Below are 19,755 nucleotides of genomic sequence, written 5' to 3'. Positions count from 1 at the left end.
ATTTTCCAGAATTGTTTTCAGCTTATATAAAAGGCTTTAACCTTTAACCGCTTTAGCTTTGGCCTCATTATGTTTATGAATATTTTTAAAAAACTAAAATTTTGGTTGCTCTTGAAAGACATTTAGAAGATCATTTATATAAGAGGAGAAACTTAAACTAGGGGCCTTGAATCTGGGGTTAAAACCTCTCTCTGTGTTCTTAGGCAGTATAGTTTTTCAGTCAACTATGAATCGGAACTATCAGAAGGCATCTGGGTGGTTTATGTGTAAGCAGAGGGGCCTGCAGAGGAGATCTGTAGGCCGTCAAACCTAAATAAAAGAAAAGGTTTCCTATTCTAGTTCCTCCTGTGGGATCTCTTCAGGTCACTTTGATACTTACTCCAGAAGGACAAAGGATGCCTCTGTATCGAGTGAATAATATCGTACGTGGACTTCCATCGGGAAACGCAACTAACAGAAAGCTGATGGCCACCACTGTTCTTCACCAGTGTGATGGCTGCCAACCCTGCTCTGCCCTTCTGGCTCCCTTATTTTTTTCCAACCCCGTACCCATCAATGCCATCAGGCAGGGCTCCCAAAGTGGAGCACTCTTAGAAGACTTGGCAGCCCTCATGCCCCTAGATGCTTCCAATTCCCCTTTATGAGCACTTCTACATTTTCAACAAAGAAAGGGAGCCAGGAAGCAATGTGAGAACTAAATACAAGACTTGGTTACAATAAAAATGAGAGAATTCAAAAGCCGGGTTGCCTGTTCCTTTGGCAGTGGAGCTGCTCTGGAAAGGGCCTTGAGTTCTACTTCAGTGAAAATTAAAATGAATCATAGGCAGTCTTCAAAGAAAAAGGATCAAATTATGTATTTACCTATGGGGTATTGATATAAACACAGATTTAGATAGATGTATTATACAGTTCATGCATCCATATTAAGCACACATATGACTAATCCCTATACAGAGGGCCAAACACTAACAGAGGAGCTTTATTCAAGACTCTGGAATTATGGTAACTGGATATTCAACCAAAAACCAAAACAATGGTGTCAAGACACAGAAAGAAGCATAGAGAAATGGACTAGGGTAAATTCTACCCCTTGACGTTTTTATTGAAACAGGGCTGATAGTCTATTAGACGTGCCAACAAGAGGTTTAAAGCATATCAAGTGATAAGGAAACATAATTTCTAGGCTAACACCAAGATGGGAGCCACCATCTGGCACTTCTGCCAGGCTCAAAGTTGGACAAACTATATTCTGAGGCCATACATTCAAGAGGCAGACAGGCAGAAATTGAAGATGCTCATGTGCAAAATGGAAAGCCAAAGTGAACCCTCCAAACTTCAACAACAATAATACTTTAAAACTATATGTGAAAACCTATATATCCTAAGACAAAACCTGGACAAAATGACTTCTTGTCTATAACCATTACTTAACTGGAATAATTTTTTTAAGTATAGAAGCTTAGAAAAACTCCAAGATCTTTCTTTAACCATTCACGTACAAGTGAAAGTCACTCAGTTGTGTCTGACTGTTTGCAACCCCATGAACTATACAGTCCATGGAATTCTCCAGGACAGAATACTAGAATGGGTAGCCTTTCCCTTCTCCAGGGGATCTTCCCAGCCCAGGGATCAAACCCAGGTCTCCAACGTTGCAGGTAGATTCTTTGCCAGCTGACTCACCAGGGAAGCCCATTTACATACCAGTTGGCCTCCAAATATTTACTGTTTTCCAATTACCAGACTAATGTGGATGGAGTCTAAAATTCTCTGTGGTCTTTCATTCTACCAGTTAAAATTAATCAGCTGTCAACTTTGGCCTCAACACTGGGTAAGTAATGATGAACAAGATCATTAGGAACTCTGGAGCTCACAGTCTGGCCTCTGTCTTCTAGATTACACCATCAGGATTCAGTTACCATGAACTGACAGAACAGATTAAAAAAAAAAAAAAAAACCCTATGAAGCTTACAGTTGCAGTCAGATAGACCTGCCTGAAAAGAACACAGCACCGCTGTATTCTGAGATCTAGGCTGAACTCCCCTCTTTGGAATTTAAGGATCACCTTTCCATGGAAAGCAATGCCACTGACACTGTTTGAGTTCTAGGGTTGACCTATAAAGCTTGAGTTGCCTTGCATGCAGCTACAGTGTGATTTAAGGGATTTCTGGTTTGGGTTACCCTGGACCCATCAAATCAATAGTATTACTGTGTAATTTACAGTCTCAACACTGCTACCATGGACTGAAGTGTGCAATGCTGGGATGGGTGAAAAGCTAGAAATATCTATGGATGGGCCTGCAGCCACCCTTCAGTCTCAACCTATCTTCAGGATAAGAGAATATGAATGGGGGTAGAATGTCCCTGAAGGTGCTTAGGAGGGCAAGAGTTCCATTTGGAACAGCTCATTTGCACATCAGCCATTGGCCTCTCATAAAGAACCAAGGCATTGGTTCTGGCCAAGCCTACATACATTTCTTACTGGTGTCACTCAGAAACCACTATGATGTGTTTTCTGTTCATTTCAGAGTATAACAGTGTTTTTACATATTCTCCCCTTTTTAAGATGCATGTTTTTTCAACAGTAATTCAAGTTCTAATAGCATTTGAAGTACATTAACTTCTTTTTATTGAAGTATAGTTGACTGACAACTATACTTTCAGGTTTACCACAAATAAACACACACATACACACACACACACACACACATATAATATATACACCAAGTATGTGTGCATGCATGTTCAGTCACTTCAGTCTAGTCCAACAGTTTGCAACGCTATGGACTGTAGCCCACCAGGCTCCTCTGTTCATGAGTTGTTGTTTTGTTTTGTTTTCTTCAGGCAAGAATACTGGAGCGGATTGCCATGTCCTTCTCCACAGGTCTTCCCTACCCAGAGATCAAACCTGCATCTCTGATGTCTCCTGCATCCCACTGAGCCTCCTCGAAAGTCCATATACAAGTGGATATATAGAATATCTATATATATTCTTTTTCAGCTTCTTTTCCATAGTAGCTTATGATAAGAAATGGAATACAGTTCCCTGTGCTACACTTGATGTCCTTTTAAGTTACATTAATTGCTAAACACCACGTTTTATGTAGTTTCATTACATGAACATCATCTTCTTTTCTAGATACCCAAGTTACAGCTCAGCATCTGACCATTAAACAAGAACCTCAACTCAGGCCCATTTGTTCAAACTATGGCACAGATAGATATGTAGCTAAAAGTAGAGAAGGAAGCTGTTCTAAACAAGAACCTGAGTCTCCGAGACAAATTTTTAAAAACAATTTTTATTTATGTCTAAATATAAGGGAGTAAAACATAAACTCTAGTAGTTACTGCTTGAAGAAAGCCATCTATTGGCTCTGTGACAGTTAAGTAAAACCTTTTCTTACCAATCGTTAAAGGTACGTTTAGGTTATACCCCAAAATTGTAGGTGCTTTGCAGTGGTCATCCCAATTTATACAAATAAGATACATTTTTAGTCTTAGTGCTGGAGTCATTATATGAAACACGAACTTCTGTGAAACAAAACATCTGCCTCTTATTCTTCTCCATCACTACACTACAGAGCATGTTCACAATTACAGACCATTATTCTGTTATTGTCTTTACACAAAGTAGAAATGAAGAATGACTCCCAAATATTGCTCCTACAGTTTCCAAAGCCTTTCTAAGCTCCCAGGAAGACCTAAGACATATCCTTCCTCTGAAGATCCCATAAGATGAAAGCTTCCAACACTACCCTCAAGGCAGAAAAGTGATAGAGGTAGAATCTCTGTCCAATAAAACTTCTCCTTGGGGATATTCACAAGTGCTTCTAAGGAAAAGAAGCATCTGATCAAGATGAGGAGAACCAAATCCCACGGCAGGTGGCTGACACACAGAGAGGAAAACCCTAGGCCAGACCAGGGCAACAGCTGAATCCAGGGACACAGAAAGGTCCTCAAAGCCGTGGGTGGGTCTGGTTTGCAATGCTTATCCCACATTGTCACTCTTGGAAAGAGACCTGGGAGCCATGTATATCCCATAGAAAGGTGACTCTCTGAGAATGTTTGGGAACAACAGCACCCGCATTCCTTGGAAACTGTTAGAAATGCCAATTTTCAGGCCCACAGCAGATCTATTAAATCAGAAACTCTCGGAGTAACCCAGAAAGTCTGTGTTTTCATAAGCCCTCCAGGAGTTTCTGAGGCAAAGTCAAGTGTGCAAACCACCACCATAAGACTAATGAAAACTCATTGTAGAACAGCCCCCTCCACCATCACCACCACTCAAGCCTTATTCATAACTGCAGAATGAGAGATCTTTCCTCCTTCAGAAGACATGTCAAGGATCAAGGGGCCAAAGGGGGAGTCAGGAGGAGGTTTAGCCATTATATGTAAGGACTTTACCACTGTTCCTCCTCATTCATTTCAGGTTTCAGCATCTTGTTCACGGGCACACACAAAGAGAAAGGAGAAAGCATCAAAATGGATCTGATCCACCCTGGTGCCTGCTATACACTGGACAACCTGCTGCTACTTCCAACATCACTTCCAAGTAAGCAGGCAACAATAACAGTAAACGTGACGAGCGATATAGATCAAGAAAACCCACCCAGCTGTCTCCCCAACACAATTAAGACACCACTAACTGTGGTGTCACAGCTTTCCCCAGCTAGTGGCATTTATAAGAGACCATGCAGAATTCACCAATAACATGAGTCAATACATAGGTTTAAATATCGGAGCAAATGCTTTTTAATCTCTAAAACTCTTGCCTACTTATAGCCCCCGAAATGAATTTTCAATTTGCTAAAAGAGACCAATGGTCTATTGCGGGCAACACAAACCCTAATTTTTAATCGAGCACTAGGAACTTTTCCACTAAAATAAGAAGTGACTCACTCACAATGCTTCAGTGCACCTCCAATAGCTGTTCTTATTTTGCCTCCCAACACTTTAAATTTCAAAAGATGAGAATCTGAAAATGTAGCAGCAACACAGAAAGCATGCCACAGAAACTCTAGAAGTCAAATGTACAATAGAAAGGACCTTTTTTTTTACACAAAATATGTGTGTCTGTCACTTGTCTGGCACTAGCCTGCCTTTCTGAAGTAAAAGCAAAACTCAGACATAATTAGTCACTTGAAAACTCAAGAAAGCAGTTCTATGTTTTCTGAGACAATTGTTCTCATTGAAAGTGGGTAGTGCTGAGTAATCAACATGATTTTGCTCTGTCCTGATCTGTAGTATCATAGCTTTGTTGCTGTTTTCTCAGCCTTCAATCCTAGTCATTGTAAATCTAGCTGCTTCCTTCTTTAGCGGTAATTAGCATTAGTCATAAGCCAAAATGATTCCACATAAGTAGTAAAATAAACACAACCCTTCTTACCTTTCATGCCAAACTTGGAGTGTCTTGCCAACTTCAGCAGAAATAGCATTACCAGTAGACAAAATCCCACTACAGATGCAATTACCACCACAGCATAGACCTAGAGAAAAGAAAAGAGGGCAATCATGACCTTGTTCATTAGTTCCTTGTACCCCGAAGCTGCTGCTGCTGCTGAAGACAGTTAATATTTATTGAATAATTACTACTTGATTTTCTAAGAACTTTATGGATACCAATTCACTCATTCTTCAACAAACCTAGGAAGAAGTATAAAGGTCCTATTATTATCCCTATTCTACAAGTGAGGAACTGTAAGTTAAAGCTAATAAAAATATTCATCCAATTGATATTATATAGATAAACTTATACTAACACATAATATATTATATAATATATAAATATATATTTTATCTATCTATTACCTATATACCTGCATACCTATCTAGAAAGAGAAGAGAGAGAATATAAAACATGAATGACAAAATCCTAATAATTTTTGAAGCTGCTGAAAGATACAGGGGAGTTCATTTCTTTATTCTCTCTACTACTGTACATGTTTGAGAGTTGTCCATAATAGACTTTTTTTTTTAAGTTGGCTATTGTTGCTCTTAGGAAGTCAGAATGCCTGGAGCAGTGAGCAGGTCTAGAAGGGAGCAGGAAAGAAGTGGAGAGTGAGCTCAGCCTGTGAAGGCTCATGGGGTTGTAGACTTGACATGTGACCTTTTCTGTATGTATGAAAAAGATCAATACAGGATTGGGTTTTTTTTTATTTAAAAGTGTAATTGCAAGTTGCGAATCACACAAGACAGTACATGCATATCTTTGTGAATCTTGTCACAGCTCTAAGCTGGAAATTACAAAGGCACAAGTGCATAATGCTAAGTACACGCTAATAATTTAGAAAAAAAAGATGGACATAGGGCTGTCTTCCATTTTTGTTATTCACCTCAAAGTCCCACTTCCAAAATATGTCTGTTTTTATAAACCAGGAGTTGGCAAACTTTTCCTGTAAAGCCTCACATTGTAAATCTCTGTTGCAACTAGTCAATTCCACTGCTATACTGCGAAAACAGACATAGACAATATGCAAGCAAATGGGCTTGTCTGTGTTCCAATAAAACTTTATTGACAACAACAGATGGATAGCTGTATCTGGATATAGTTTAGCTAGAACTTAATTAGCACCCTGTGGAAAGAAGTGCTTGATGGTTAAGGTGATTTTGAAGTGAAATGAAGTGAAAGTTGCTCAGTTGTGTTCAACTTTTTGCAACCCAATGGACCATATGGTCCATGGAACTCTCCAAGCAAGTATACTTGAGTGGATAGCTATTCCTTTCTCCAGAGGATCTTCCCAGCCCAGGGATCAAACCCACGTCTCCTGTATTGCGGCAGATTCTTTACCAACTGAGCCACCAGGGAAGCCCAAGCATGCCGCTAAACATACTGAAGTGCCTGGGACAGTCCTCCAAAAGAAAAATTATCCATTGATAATAATGCTAATAGCACTAAGGGCAGTGTACTCTTGCTTGGTGCCAAAATAAATGCTACATTTTCAAAAAGTGGCTGATGCGTCTGCCTCATCTTGGAATGAGGATGAGGCTGACAGAACTGCCAGTCAGTACCTGTAATGAAACAAGAAATAAGCTTTTACTGTTTTAAGCCACTGAAATTTTGGGATTTTTGTTACCACAGCATAGCTTATCCTGATTAATATGCCCATATAATATACTATATATGGTATTCATATACCATAGTGAGAGGCAGTGTCAAGTGGAGATTAAGAGGACAGATTCTCCGAGTTTAGAATTTAGATTTACCACATATTAGCTGCATGGTTTACAAATCACTTAACCTCTCAGCAACTCATAATCTTCACATATTAACTAGGGGATATAATAACTCTACCTTGCAGGTTGTTGTAAATCATCAATCAGTTAATATAGGTATTGGGCTTGACACAGTGCCTAGTTTAATAAGTAATTAATTATGTTTGCCATAATGATGATAATGATGGTGGTAATAAAACTGAGATTTAGGAAAACATAAGCTGTGTGGTGACCCTTGGGAAGTGCGTGCCTCCCAGAGAAAAAAGCAAATGTGAAAACTATGAGACAAAAGTAATCCTGGAGCATGCAAGAGAGCATTTTAAAAAGATAACTGGTAAACAGTGAGGAGAGTGTGCAGATGAAGTCAGAGAGACAGACAAGGGCAAGACATGTAGGTCCCTATTAACCATCATGAGGAGTTGGGTTTCTAAAACAAAAGTTTCATTACAATGCATTGAGAAGACTGAGAATGACAATAAAAGAGTGATCCTATTTGTGCTTTAAAAAGGTCACTCAAGGGAGAGGGTTCAAGACGGTGGTGTAAGAAGATCCTAAACTCATCTACTACCATAGACACAGCAAGTCTACAACTAAATATGAAACAATTCCCTCAGAAAAGGGTCTGAAAACTAGATGAACAGAGCCTCCACTTGTTCCATCACAAGTATAATCATGGGGGTGGGGTGTAAAAAAGATAAAGCTTTGGCATGTATTCAAACTTAAGTTACTACCAACTTAAAACAGGATATTACTTAAATACAGTGTTACATGTGAATGTCCCAGTAATCACAAGGAAAAAGCTTATAGTAAAAAGAGGAAAAAATGATAAGAGAATCTAAACATAACACTTAAGAAAACCACCAAATACAAGATAAGAGAGAAAGAGAATAAGAAAGGAACAGAAAAGAACTAGAAAAATAGCCATAAAACAACTAACAAAATGATGACATTATATACTGGTCAATAATTTCTTTAAATGTAAATGGGCTAAATTCACCAATCAAAAGACATGGAGTGACTAAATGGATTAAAAAGCATGATCTGTCTGTATGTTGCCTACAAGATACTCACTTCAGAAGAAAGAACACACACAGGCTGAAAATGAAGAGACAGAAAAAGATATTTCATGAAAACAGAATAAAAAGAAAGCTGGAATAGCTATATTCATAACAGACAAAACAAACTTTAAAACAAACACTGTAACAAAAGACAAAGGGCATTAAATAATGATAAAAGGGTCAATCCAGCAAGAAGATATAACATTTACAAAGGTATATGCACCCAGTACAGGAGCACCAAGATACACAGAGCAAATGTTCAACATTCAGAAAACAAAGATCATGGCATCTGGTGCCATCACAGATGGAGAAACAGTGGAAACAATGGCAGACTTTATTTTGGGGGGCTCCAAAATCACTGTAGATAGTGACTGCAGCCATGAAATAAAAGACACTTACTCCTCGAAAGGAAAGTTATGACAAACTTAGACACCATATTAAAAAGCAGAGACACTACTTTACCAACAAAGGTCTATCTAGTCAAGGCTATGGTTTTTCCAGTGGTCATGTATGGATGTGAGAGTTGGACTATAAAGAAACCTGAGTGCCGAAGGATTGATGCTTTTGAACTGTGGTATTAGAGAACACTCTTGAGAGTCCCCTGGACTGCAAGGAGATGCAACCAGTCCATCCTAAAGGAAATCAGTCCTGAATGTTCATTGGAAGGACTGATGTTGAAGCTGAAACTCCAATACTTTGGCCACCTGATGTGAAGAGCTGACTCATTTGAAAAGACCCTCATGCTGGGAAAGATTGAAGGTGGGAGGGGAAGGGGACGACAGCAAATGAGATGGTTGGATGGCATCACTGACTCAATGGACGTGAGTTTGAGTAAACTCTAGGAGTTGATGATGGACAGGGAGGCCTAGCGTGCTGCAGCCCATGGGGTCACAAAGAGTCGGACACAACTGAGTGACTGAAGTGAAACGGAGAATTTGAAAGAGATACAATAATAGCAGGAGATTTAACACCCGATTTATATCAATGGATTGATTATCCAAAAACTTGTTAGATCAGATGACCTTCCAGATATACAGAGAACATTCCATCAAAAAGCAGTAGATAAACATTCTTCTCAAGGGCACATGGAAGGTTCTCCAAGACAGTTCACATGTTAGGTCAGTAAACAAGTCTCAGTAAATTTAAGAGGATTAAAATCATATCAAACATCTTCTCCAAAGACAATTACATGAAACTAAAACTTAGTCACAAGAAAAAATTGGAAAAACTACAAAAACTGGAGATTAAACAACATGTTAACAACCAATAGGTCTTTGAAGAAATCAAAGAAGAAATAAAAATGCATAGAGATGAATGAAAATAGAAATTTAACATACCAAAGTCTTTGGAATGCAGCAAACGTCACAAGAGGGACATTCATAGAAATACAGGCCAATCTCAATAAACAAGAAAAGTCCTAAATAAGGACGCTAACTTTCCACCCAAAGGAACTAGAAAAAGCATAACACATGAAGCCAAATATTAGTAAAAGAAATAATAAAGATCCAAGCATGAATAAAGACTAAAAAATAGAAAAGATCAATAAAACAAAGATAACTCTTTGAAAAGATAAAATCAATAAAATTTCAGCTAGACTAATAAAAAAGAGACTCAAATATATAAAATCAGAAGTGAAAGAGAAGAAATAGCAATGACATCATAAGAAAACAAAGGATCATAAGAGGCTGTTACAAACAACTATTTGCCAAAAAACTGGACAAATTGGAATAAAAAGATAAACTCCTAGAAACATAATTTTTCAAGACTGAATTATTAAGAAATAGATATGAATAGACAAATTACTAGTGAGGAAATTAAAACAGTAATCAAAATTCTCCCAATAAGCAAAAGCCCAGGACCAGGTAGTTTTAATGGCAAATTCTACAAAAACATTCCAATATTTAACAACTATCTTTCCCAAATTCTTCAGGGGAAAAAAAAAAAAAAACTGAAGAAGGAACCTGCCAAAAGCATTCTACAAAGCTAACATTTCCCTGGTACCAAAACCAGATGAGGACACCAAAAAGAAAATAACTGGCCAATATCCTGATGAACACAGATGCAAAATCCTCAATGAATATTAGCAAAATACATCTGATATGCATTAAAAGGATCATACACCAGTGAAATGTAATTTATTCCAGGGATTCAAGGATGGTTCAATATCTGCAAACCAATCAACATGATACATAACATTAACAAAATGAAGGATAAATAATCACACATGATCACCTCAATTTATAAAGAAAAAAGCACCTGACAAAATTTAACATCCACTTATGATAACAACTCAACAAAGAGGTCAGCAACAAGACAAAAATGCCCACTCTTGCCACTTTCATTCAACACAATGTTGGAAGTCCTAGCCATAGAAATTAGGCAATAAAAAGAAATGAAAGCACCCAAATCAGAAAGAAAAAAGTAAAACTGTCATGATTTGCAGATGACATGATACCATATTAAGAAAACCCTGAAGAGTCCACCAAAAAATTATTATAACCAGTAAATTAATTCAGTGAAGTCACAGGATACAAAATCAATGTACAGATCTGTATGGGATTTCTATATAGTAATAATGATCTATCAGAAAAGGAAACTAATAAAACAATCCCATTTGCAATTATACCAAAAGAATAAAATACCTAGGAATAAATTTGACCAAAAGTGAAAAGACCAGCACACAGAAAACTAAGACAATGATGAGAAATTGAAAAAAAAACAAAAACACACAAATAAGTGGAAAGATATTTCATATTCATGAACTGGAAGAATTAATCTTGTTAAAATGTCCATAGTACCCAAAGCAGCCTATAGATCCAGTGTAAACTCTATCAAAATTCCAATGGCATATTTCATAGATCTAGAATAAATAATCCCAAAATTTGTATGGTACCAGTAAAGAACCTGAATAGCCAAAACTATCATGAGATAGAAGAACAAAGTTGGAGGTATCTCACTCCCTGATTTCACACTGTACTACAAAACTACAGTAATCAAAAGTTTGGCATGGGTACAAAAACAGACACACAGATCAAGAGACAGAAGTGAGAACTCAGAAATAAACCCATATATATACAGACAATTAATTTATAACAGAGGAGCAAAGAACATACAGTGGAGAAAGAACAGTCTCTTCAGCACAATAAATGGTGCTGGGAAAACTGGACAGCCATATGCAAAAGAATGAAACTAGAAAACTATCTCATGCCACCTGCAAAATTTAACTCAGAATGGATTAAAAATTTGAATGTAAGACCTGAAACCATACAATTCTTAAATGGAAACATAAGCAATAATCTCACTGATATTAATTTTAAAAATGTTTTTGTAGATCTGAATCCAAAGGCAAGTGAAACAAAGGCAAAAATAAATAAATAAGACTGCATCAAACTAAAAAGCTCCTTTACAGTGAAGGAAACTGTCATCAAAATAAAAATTCAACCTATGAGTGAAAGAAAATATTTACAAATCATATATCTGATAAGGGGTTAATATCCAAAATATAGAAAGAACTCATACAACTCAACAATAGAAAACCAAACCACCAGATTAAAAAATGTATGGAAAATCTGAATAAACATTTTTTCCCAAAGACATACAGATGGCCAACAAGCACATGAAAATATGTTCAATATCACTAATTATTAGGGAAATGAAAATCAAAACCATGTAAGATATCACCTCACACCTGTTAGAATGGCTATTATTGAAAAGCAAGAAATAACAAATGTTGGCAAGGATATTGAGAAAAGAGAATCTTCAAACACTGCTGGTGAGGATGCAAACTGGTACAGCCACCATGTAAAATAGTATGGAGACTCCTCAAATAATTAAGAATAGAAGTAGCATACGACCCAGTTATTCTACTTCTGGGTATTTATACCAGAACGTGAAAACACTAATTCAAAAGGATATATGCACCCATATGTTCAGTGGACCATTTCTAGGGAAGAATTTTAGGCACAGAGAAGGTGTGCCTTCTATTTGTTATCTCCCAGCAATGGACAGGTATCTGGGATTCAGTGTCAGGTTGCCTATTTCAGAACAAGGGGAGTCTGGTCACTGTAATCCTCTCTCCTTTCCAACCCAGCTTTGGGAACTCAAAGAACACCTAGTCCACCCTCTGTCCCTGGCCTCCCCTGCTCACGAATCCTGCTCATACACTGTATTCCATGCTCAGTGGTTCATGCCTATCCACTGGGGAGTAACATCCATGGCATTCCCGTGAATGACCCCATTATCTACCTGGTAACGTTCTGTTCCCACCACCCCCATGCCACAGCACACTGGGTTTAGGGCAGCCAAGAGTGGACCAGAGACTTGTATGATACTGTATGATATCACTTATGTGCAATTCTAGCACAATACAAATGAATACACATGCAAAATAGAAACAAACTCAAGATTTAGGGGCTTCACTGGTGGCTCACTGATAAAGAACCTGACTGCTGATTCAGGAAATGTGGATTCGATCCCTGGGTCAGGATGATCCCCTAGAGGAGGAAATGGCAACCCACTCCAATATTCTTGCCTGGAGAATTCCATGGACAGGGGAGCCTGGCAGGCTATAGTCCATGGGGTTGCAAAGAGTCAAACATGACTTAGCAACTACACACATGTTCAATGCATCATTATTTACAATAGACAAGATGTGTTGACAACCCAAGTGTCCATCAACAGATGAATGGATAAGAAGATGTGATATGTATAAATGTATACATATATATTTATTGGAATATTACTCAATGGAATAATACTCAATGGACTTGAGTTTTATTCAATGGAATATTACTCAGCCATTAAAAACAATGAAATCTTCCCATTTGTGAGAATATGGATGGACCTTGAAGGTACTATAGTAACAGAAACAAGTTGGACAAAAGACAAATACCATCTGATTTCACCCATCTGTAGAATCTAAAAAAACAAACAAACAAACAAACAAAATAGAAACCAACTCATAGATATAGAGATCAGATTAGTGGTTACCAAGAGAAAGGGGGTCAGGGTGAGCAAAATGAGTGAAGAGGGTCAACTGTATGGTGACAGATGGTAACTAGGCTGGTGGGACTATCACTCTTTAGTGCACACAGATGTGAAATTACAATCTAGTACAGCTGAAACTTATAAAATAAAAAAAAACCATTAAAAAAAAAGTCACTCAGGCTGATATATGAAAAAAGGCTGGAAGATCACAAGAGTGGGAGAGGGAGACAGGGTGGGAAGCTGGGCAGTCATCCAGGAACAAGCAATTGTGGCAAACTTTCTCTGCAAAGTGCCAAATGATAAATATTTCCAGCACTGCAGGCCATACAGACTTTGCTGCAACTACTCCATATGCCCTTGAGTGCAAAATTAGCCACAACAATATGTAAATAGGCATAATTCTATTCTAATAAAACTTTATTTATGGACATTGACATGTGAATTTCATAAAGAGTTCATGTGTCACAAAATGTCATCCTTCTTTTTTTTTTTCAAACCACTGAAGATGTTAAAACTATTCTTAGCCTACAGACTACATAAGCTGAACTTGGCCCAAGGGCCATAGTGTGTGGATGGACAGGTTTGAAGTTTACAAGGAGGCAGAACTCACATGATATTTGACTGGGTGCACATGACAAGGAAGGAAAAGAAAAGAATGGAGGAGTCTGCTGGGTTTTGACCTGAGCTGCTGCCCCAGAGTCCTGGGGAGATGAACTCACACTCCTTTTAATGTTCTTCACTGCGCCATAAATCTAACCACCTGGCACTGAGGTTCAAGACCTCATGGCCAACTTCCCCAGCGGTGCCTCTGACCAGGGTGCTGCCTCTCTACATCTACCACTCCCATGGCCTTGCTCAGCCTCTATTTGCATTTTAGGTGCTAGTATTCACATCTCAGGTCTCTGACCTAAGTATAAGAACCAAAGGGATAGATCTGTATTTCATTCATATTTTTATATCCTCCCATAGCCAGCCCCTTTCAGAACTTACTGGATTTCTTACACTCTGTAGGCACTGAAATTTTTATTAAGATATTTAAGCAGACAAGTGTGAAGGTGTGGAAACAAGAATAATTATACATATCCCTGAATGAGATGCTGGGCTGGATGAATAACAAGCTGGAATCAAGATTGCTGGAAGAAATATCAATAACCTTAGGTATGCAGATGATACCACCTTAATGGCAGAAAGTGAAGAACTAAAGAGCTTCTTGATGAAGGTGAAAATAGAGAGTAAAAAAGCTGGCTTAAAATGTAACATTCAGAAAACTAAGATTATGGCATCCAGTCCCATCACTTCATGGCAAGCAGATGGGGAGAAAATTGGAAACAGTAAAAGATTTTATTATCTTGGGCTCCAAAACCATTGCAGATGGTGCCTGTAACCATGAAATTAAAACATGCTTTCTTCTTAAAAGAAAAGCTATGACAAACCTAGACAGCATATTAAAAAGCAGAGACATCACTTTGCTGACAAAGGTCCATACAGTCAAAGCTATGGTTTTTCCAGTAGTCATATATGGATGTGAGAGTGGGACCATAAAGAAGGCTGAGTGCTGAAGAAGTGATGCTTTTAAACTGTGGTGCTCGAGAAGATGCTTGAGAGTCCCTTGGGTGGCAAGGTGATCAAACCAGTCAATCCTAAAGGAAATCAACCCTGAATATTCACTGGAAGTACAGATGCTGGAGCTGAAGCTCCAATACTTTGGCCACCTGATGTAAAGAGCCAACTCATTGAAAAAGACTCTAATTCTGGGAAAGATTGAGGGCATGAGGAGTAGGGAGTGACAGAGAATGAGATGGTTGGATGGCATCATTGGCTCAATGGACATAAGTCTAAGCAGACTCCACGAGATAGTGAAGGACAGTGAAGTCTGGCATGCTGCAGTCCACGGGCTCATGGAGTCAGACACGATCGAGCAACTGAAGAACAAAACTGAATGAGAAACCTGGTTTCTTGATTAAGTAGTAATACTCTTTTAAAGGACAATATTTTTTTTTAGAAACTTAAAGTTTTTAAAAGTTACCATACCATTTTTTATTCTCACTAACAATATCTAGGGGCTTTCCAGGTGGCGTTAGTGGTAAAGAACCTGTCTGCAGCAGACCCAAGAGTTGCAGGTTCCATCCCTGAGCCAGGAAGATCTTCTGGAGGAGGGCATAGCAGCCCACTCCAGTATTCTTGCTTGGAGAATTCCATGGACAGAGAAGCCTGGCAGTCCATGCAGTCGTCGAGTCGGATATGACTGAGCAACTTAACAAGCACACACGCATGCCTGCAGTAATACCTAAGGCTTTCTATTTTTCCACAACCTTGCCAACATTTGTTTGTATCTGTCTTTTGTTTTGTTTTTGGCTTCCAAGTGACATGTGGTATCTTAGTTCTCAGACCAGGGATGAAACTCATGTCCCCTGTAGGGTGCAGGGTCTTAACCACTGGACTGCCAAGGAAGTCCCTAAAGGACAGATATTTGAAACAGGAATCATCAGCAATAAGTCAGAAGCTATGCAGCACCTTTATGTGTGTGTTAGTTGCTCAGTCTTGTCTGACTCTTTGTGACTCCATGGAATTCTCCAGGCAAAAATACTGGAATGGGTTGCCATTCCCTTCTCCAGAGGTCTTTCCCAACTCAGGGACTGAACCTGGGTCTCCTGCATTGCAGGCAGATTTTTTACCACCTGAGCTACCAGGGAAGACCACAGTACTTTGATAACTTCTCATAAGTCTTTCTATTAGTTCTTCCACCCTTCAACACCATATTTACATCTGAATGAAAGTATTTTGTTCAAAGACTGGCATTGAAGGTCCCTCAGGCATTCAAGCAATCAAAATGCTCAGAACAAATTTAGCAAACAAGTAAGCATCTCACTCACCGAGAGGTGTTCCCGACCTGTATCAACAACACCTGTGGGAAGGGTTCCATTACTTTTGTTCGTGGTGTCCCCAATGTCATTTGCCGCGGTTCCGTAATCTTAAGTTGGAGAAAGGGGGAAAAGAAGGAAGCATGAAGTTGAAGTTGTCTTTAGGCTGCAATCAAACATGAGCCACAGTAGAATCCAGAACAAAGCAAGACAAATCACAAGCTTCCAAACCACTGACAGTGTGGCTGGGGAGAAACATGACACCTCCCCACCTTGGTTTAAATTCACTGTAAGACTGTGTGATGTCAAAACTGTATTCAACTCAGATCTTTACATCATTGCTTTGTTGGTCAAATTCCAAACCAGGTTTAGGATTTTTTCTCTGCATATGAAGGTTTTTATTATATAATATTGTATATGATATCAATATATTCCTTTTTTGATAAAGTAATGAAAATACAAAAAAAATCAACCATACAACAGTCATAGATTTATAGGCCTAGAAGAGTCTTTGGAAATCAAGTCTAACCACCAGTTTTACAGCCAAAGAATGAAAGCTCAGAAATATTACTAGTAATTACTAGTCTTAAGGTCAACTGGCAAGAAGGCAACAGAGTCCGGAAATCAGACTTGAAATCAGCAGCACTGATTTCTGGACATCTTACTTATTCACTTAAAATAGAATGGGGACTCAGCACTGAGAGTGAACTTGGGTCCACATTTGAACTTTTTAAAAGAGTTCTGAATTGCCAATATTTCAGTTGCAGAATTAATGTATACGGAACTTCACCAACACAACACTTAGAATTGTGAGGATATGTTCTCATAGTTCTCAAATGTAGCTGCTCCTCTGGATCAATTTAGCCTACATGGGTCAGGATAGAAATAAGTGATTTTTCTGTAGGGAACATCTTTATTAATAATATTATATATAAAAGTCATAAAAAGTTTTAGTAAACTTATTGCAGACAATGTTGTTTATAAATGGTGTGTATTTTTATTCTAAATAGATATGGTGCCTTCAATTTCCATCCTGAACAACCAACCTCATTAAGCCAGCCCCAGCTAATCTTCCCTTGGTAGAAATATCATGCTGGCCTCAAGGCAACCAATTTAAATTATATTCTTATTAGCAGAGTGTTCCTTTGAATGTGAATGAAAATTAACAGAAACAGCATTTATTTTCTATCTGTGGCTGTTTCATTCTTAACCGTAAAACTATATTCTTACCATTTTCATTTTGAAAATATTAGAACTTATTAATATTTCAAACACTAGGAGATATCATTTATTTGCTTATTTTCCCTCTTCATATTATATCCAGCTACTCATGCAAAATTAAATCATTAAAGTATCTACAGTTTAATATAACAACATTTTAGGCCAAATATTCAATGTGTGATCTGAGTCCAATGGAAAGATGACATTTTTAGAGACTTAAAATTATTGGAAAGGAGTTCAAAACATAATTTTAAAATGGAAAAATCACAATACAATTTCTCTGTGATACAATCTGACGTACTCTTTCTTTAAGCCATATCAAAACAAATAAATATAAAAATATACAAATCACATCCACAAAATCACCCAAACCACAACAGCCTGGAGGGAATATGGCTTAACATGCATAAAGCAAGAAAAGACAATTTAATTCCCTAGATAAAATTAGCTCAAGTTAAATATACACACATAAACACAGAGAGAATCATTTTATATTTAAAAATGCAAATTATTTTTACATTAAAAATATAAATATACACATTTGTCAAGGTGTGCATCAGAATTAAAGAATATATATTTTATAGAATAAATATATAAATGCAACATTTTGATCAATGTAACTTTTGATCAATTTTAAATTTCAAGCCAAATCTTGAAATTGAGCCTGCCATTTCCGCAAAAGAAGCCTCCTGATCATGAAAGTGGTTTCAAAACTATTAACAATGGGTTCTCATACCTAGTAAAATGACCCTGGAATTCAATTAAAATAGCAAAGGAAAGATGAGATATTTGGTAAGCTGATGCTGGGAGGGATTGGGGAAAGGAGGAGAAGGTGACGACAGAGGATGAGATGGCTGGATGGCATCATCGACTCAATGGACGTGAGTTTGAGTGAACTCCGGGAGTTGGTGATGGACAGGGAGGCCTGGCGTGCTGCGATTCATGGGGTCGCAAAGAGTCGGACACGACTGAGCGACTGAACTACTGAATACAGTGGCCAGTTTGGTTCTCTTCTTCCACGTTCCAAAAGTAAAAGGGTTAGTTCCTCAGTTGTGTCTGACTCTTTACAACCCCATGGACTGAAGCCCTCCAGGCTCCCTGTCCATGGAATTCTCCAGCCAAGAATACTGGAGTGGGTATCCATTCCCTTCTCCAGGAGATCCTCCCAACCCAGGGATTGAACCCGGGTCTCCTACCTTGCAGGCAGATTCTTTACCATTTTAGAGAGACCCATTTTATTCAAGGGAATTTATTCCTCTAGGAAAGTTGATCTAAACTCCAGGGGTGGATCTATTTAACCAAGGGTTAATCCAGCCTCAATAATGGAGGCAAAATTGAACCATGACCCAACCGAGTCCTGAGTCAGAAACAGGGAAGGTTTGATGGAGGTCTCTGGGAAAGTTCTCCTTCTTCTGGAACAATTTCAGAAGTTCCTCCCTTTCTCCCATCAATGTGAATGACTCATTTTAAGACCATAAGAGAAACCAGCGTTCAGTGAAGCCAGCACAATGGGCAGGAGGGTGCAGAGATGGGGGAAAAAAAACCTGGATCCCTGATGATATGGTTGAGTTGCTGGTTTCACCAACTTCAAAACGTGCCTTGCCTTTGAGGTTCCTGTCTCTGAGCCAGGCTTTTTCATTATATAAGAAACATAATTTTGAATTGGGTTTACCGTCATAGCCAGAAATTGATACACCTCCCTTTTCTTGGTAGTCAAGGCTTTTAAACAGGTAATTAGTTCCCAATTATGGAAACAAAATGTCTGTTACAGCGGAATGGATTTACTACTTCCAAGAACAAGCATGAGAGAGAAAACACTATTTACAGGCATTGTAAATATCAAGGGAAAACAGCCATCAATACCGAATGATTTTTGAAGTATTGTTTTGGCCTAAGTCATGCTTGAAGTGTATATTTAATTGAGCTTAAAGTTCTTCTTCAGTTGATTTATTACATTTTAGACAAATATATTTTGAAAAAATACAAAATACAGACCACATGATAGCTACCTTCATAAATTACATCAGGATAATTTGGATTTGCACCTAAAAAGCAAAACAAAACAAAGATATCTTGTTAAGTATGCATTCAAAGTTTAAAAATTACTAACTAAGCCCACTAAAATTGGCTAAATACATATTGAAGGTTTTAAATTGAATAGATTGTTCTATAGGTAAATAAAATCTGAAATTCTAGGTTTGCTTCATGTTAACCTTGTTGCTCTTCTCAAGCCCACAACTCCCGTCTCTATTCCAGAAAGGAAAAGAAAGGGGCAAACAGAAATTAAAAATCACTTTAATGAGAAAAAATTCAAGCATCAATGAACTATGGCCACTTTTTTTTTTGCTGTTTCTATTAAACATTTGATCAATTTAATTATAATTTTGGTATTTTCATTCCAGAAAAAGATCACTTCTGAT

At 38.0% G+C, this 19,755-nt stretch overlaps 1 protein-coding gene across 5 annotated transcripts in view; it reads right to left on the bottom strand.

Moving 5' to 3' along the window:
• Nucleotides 1-19,755, bottom strand: part of NTRK2 (neurotrophic receptor tyrosine kinase 2) — a 389,675-nt gene that overhangs the window by 285,909 nt on the left and 84,011 nt on the right. For 4 of the 5 annotated variants that reach the window (XM_068973783.1, XM_068973784.1, XM_068973787.1 and 1 more), the window contains exons 9-11: nucleotides 19,345-19,380; nucleotides 16,127-16,224; nucleotides 5,384-5,483 (exon numbers count right to left, since the gene is read on the bottom strand). In XM_068973783.1, the coding sequence (XP_068829884.1) occupies nucleotides 5,384-5,483; nucleotides 16,127-16,224; nucleotides 19,345-19,380 (234 nt within the window). The remainder of the gene's footprint in view (nucleotides 1-5,383; nucleotides 5,484-16,126; nucleotides 16,225-19,344; nucleotides 19,381-19,755) is intronic. The other variant, XM_068973786.1, reaches the window with a different exon arrangement.

The sequence above is a fragment of the Capricornis sumatraensis genome, chromosome 6 (assembly GCF_032405125.1).
Source record: "Capricornis sumatraensis isolate serow.1 chromosome 6, serow.2, whole genome shotgun sequence".
In the NCBI taxonomy this organism is placed as follows: Eukaryota; Metazoa; Chordata; class Mammalia; order Artiodactyla; family Bovidae; genus Capricornis; species Capricornis sumatraensis.
Note: the sequence above shows the minus strand (reverse complement) of the source record. Positions and strands in the feature narration are given on the sequence as shown.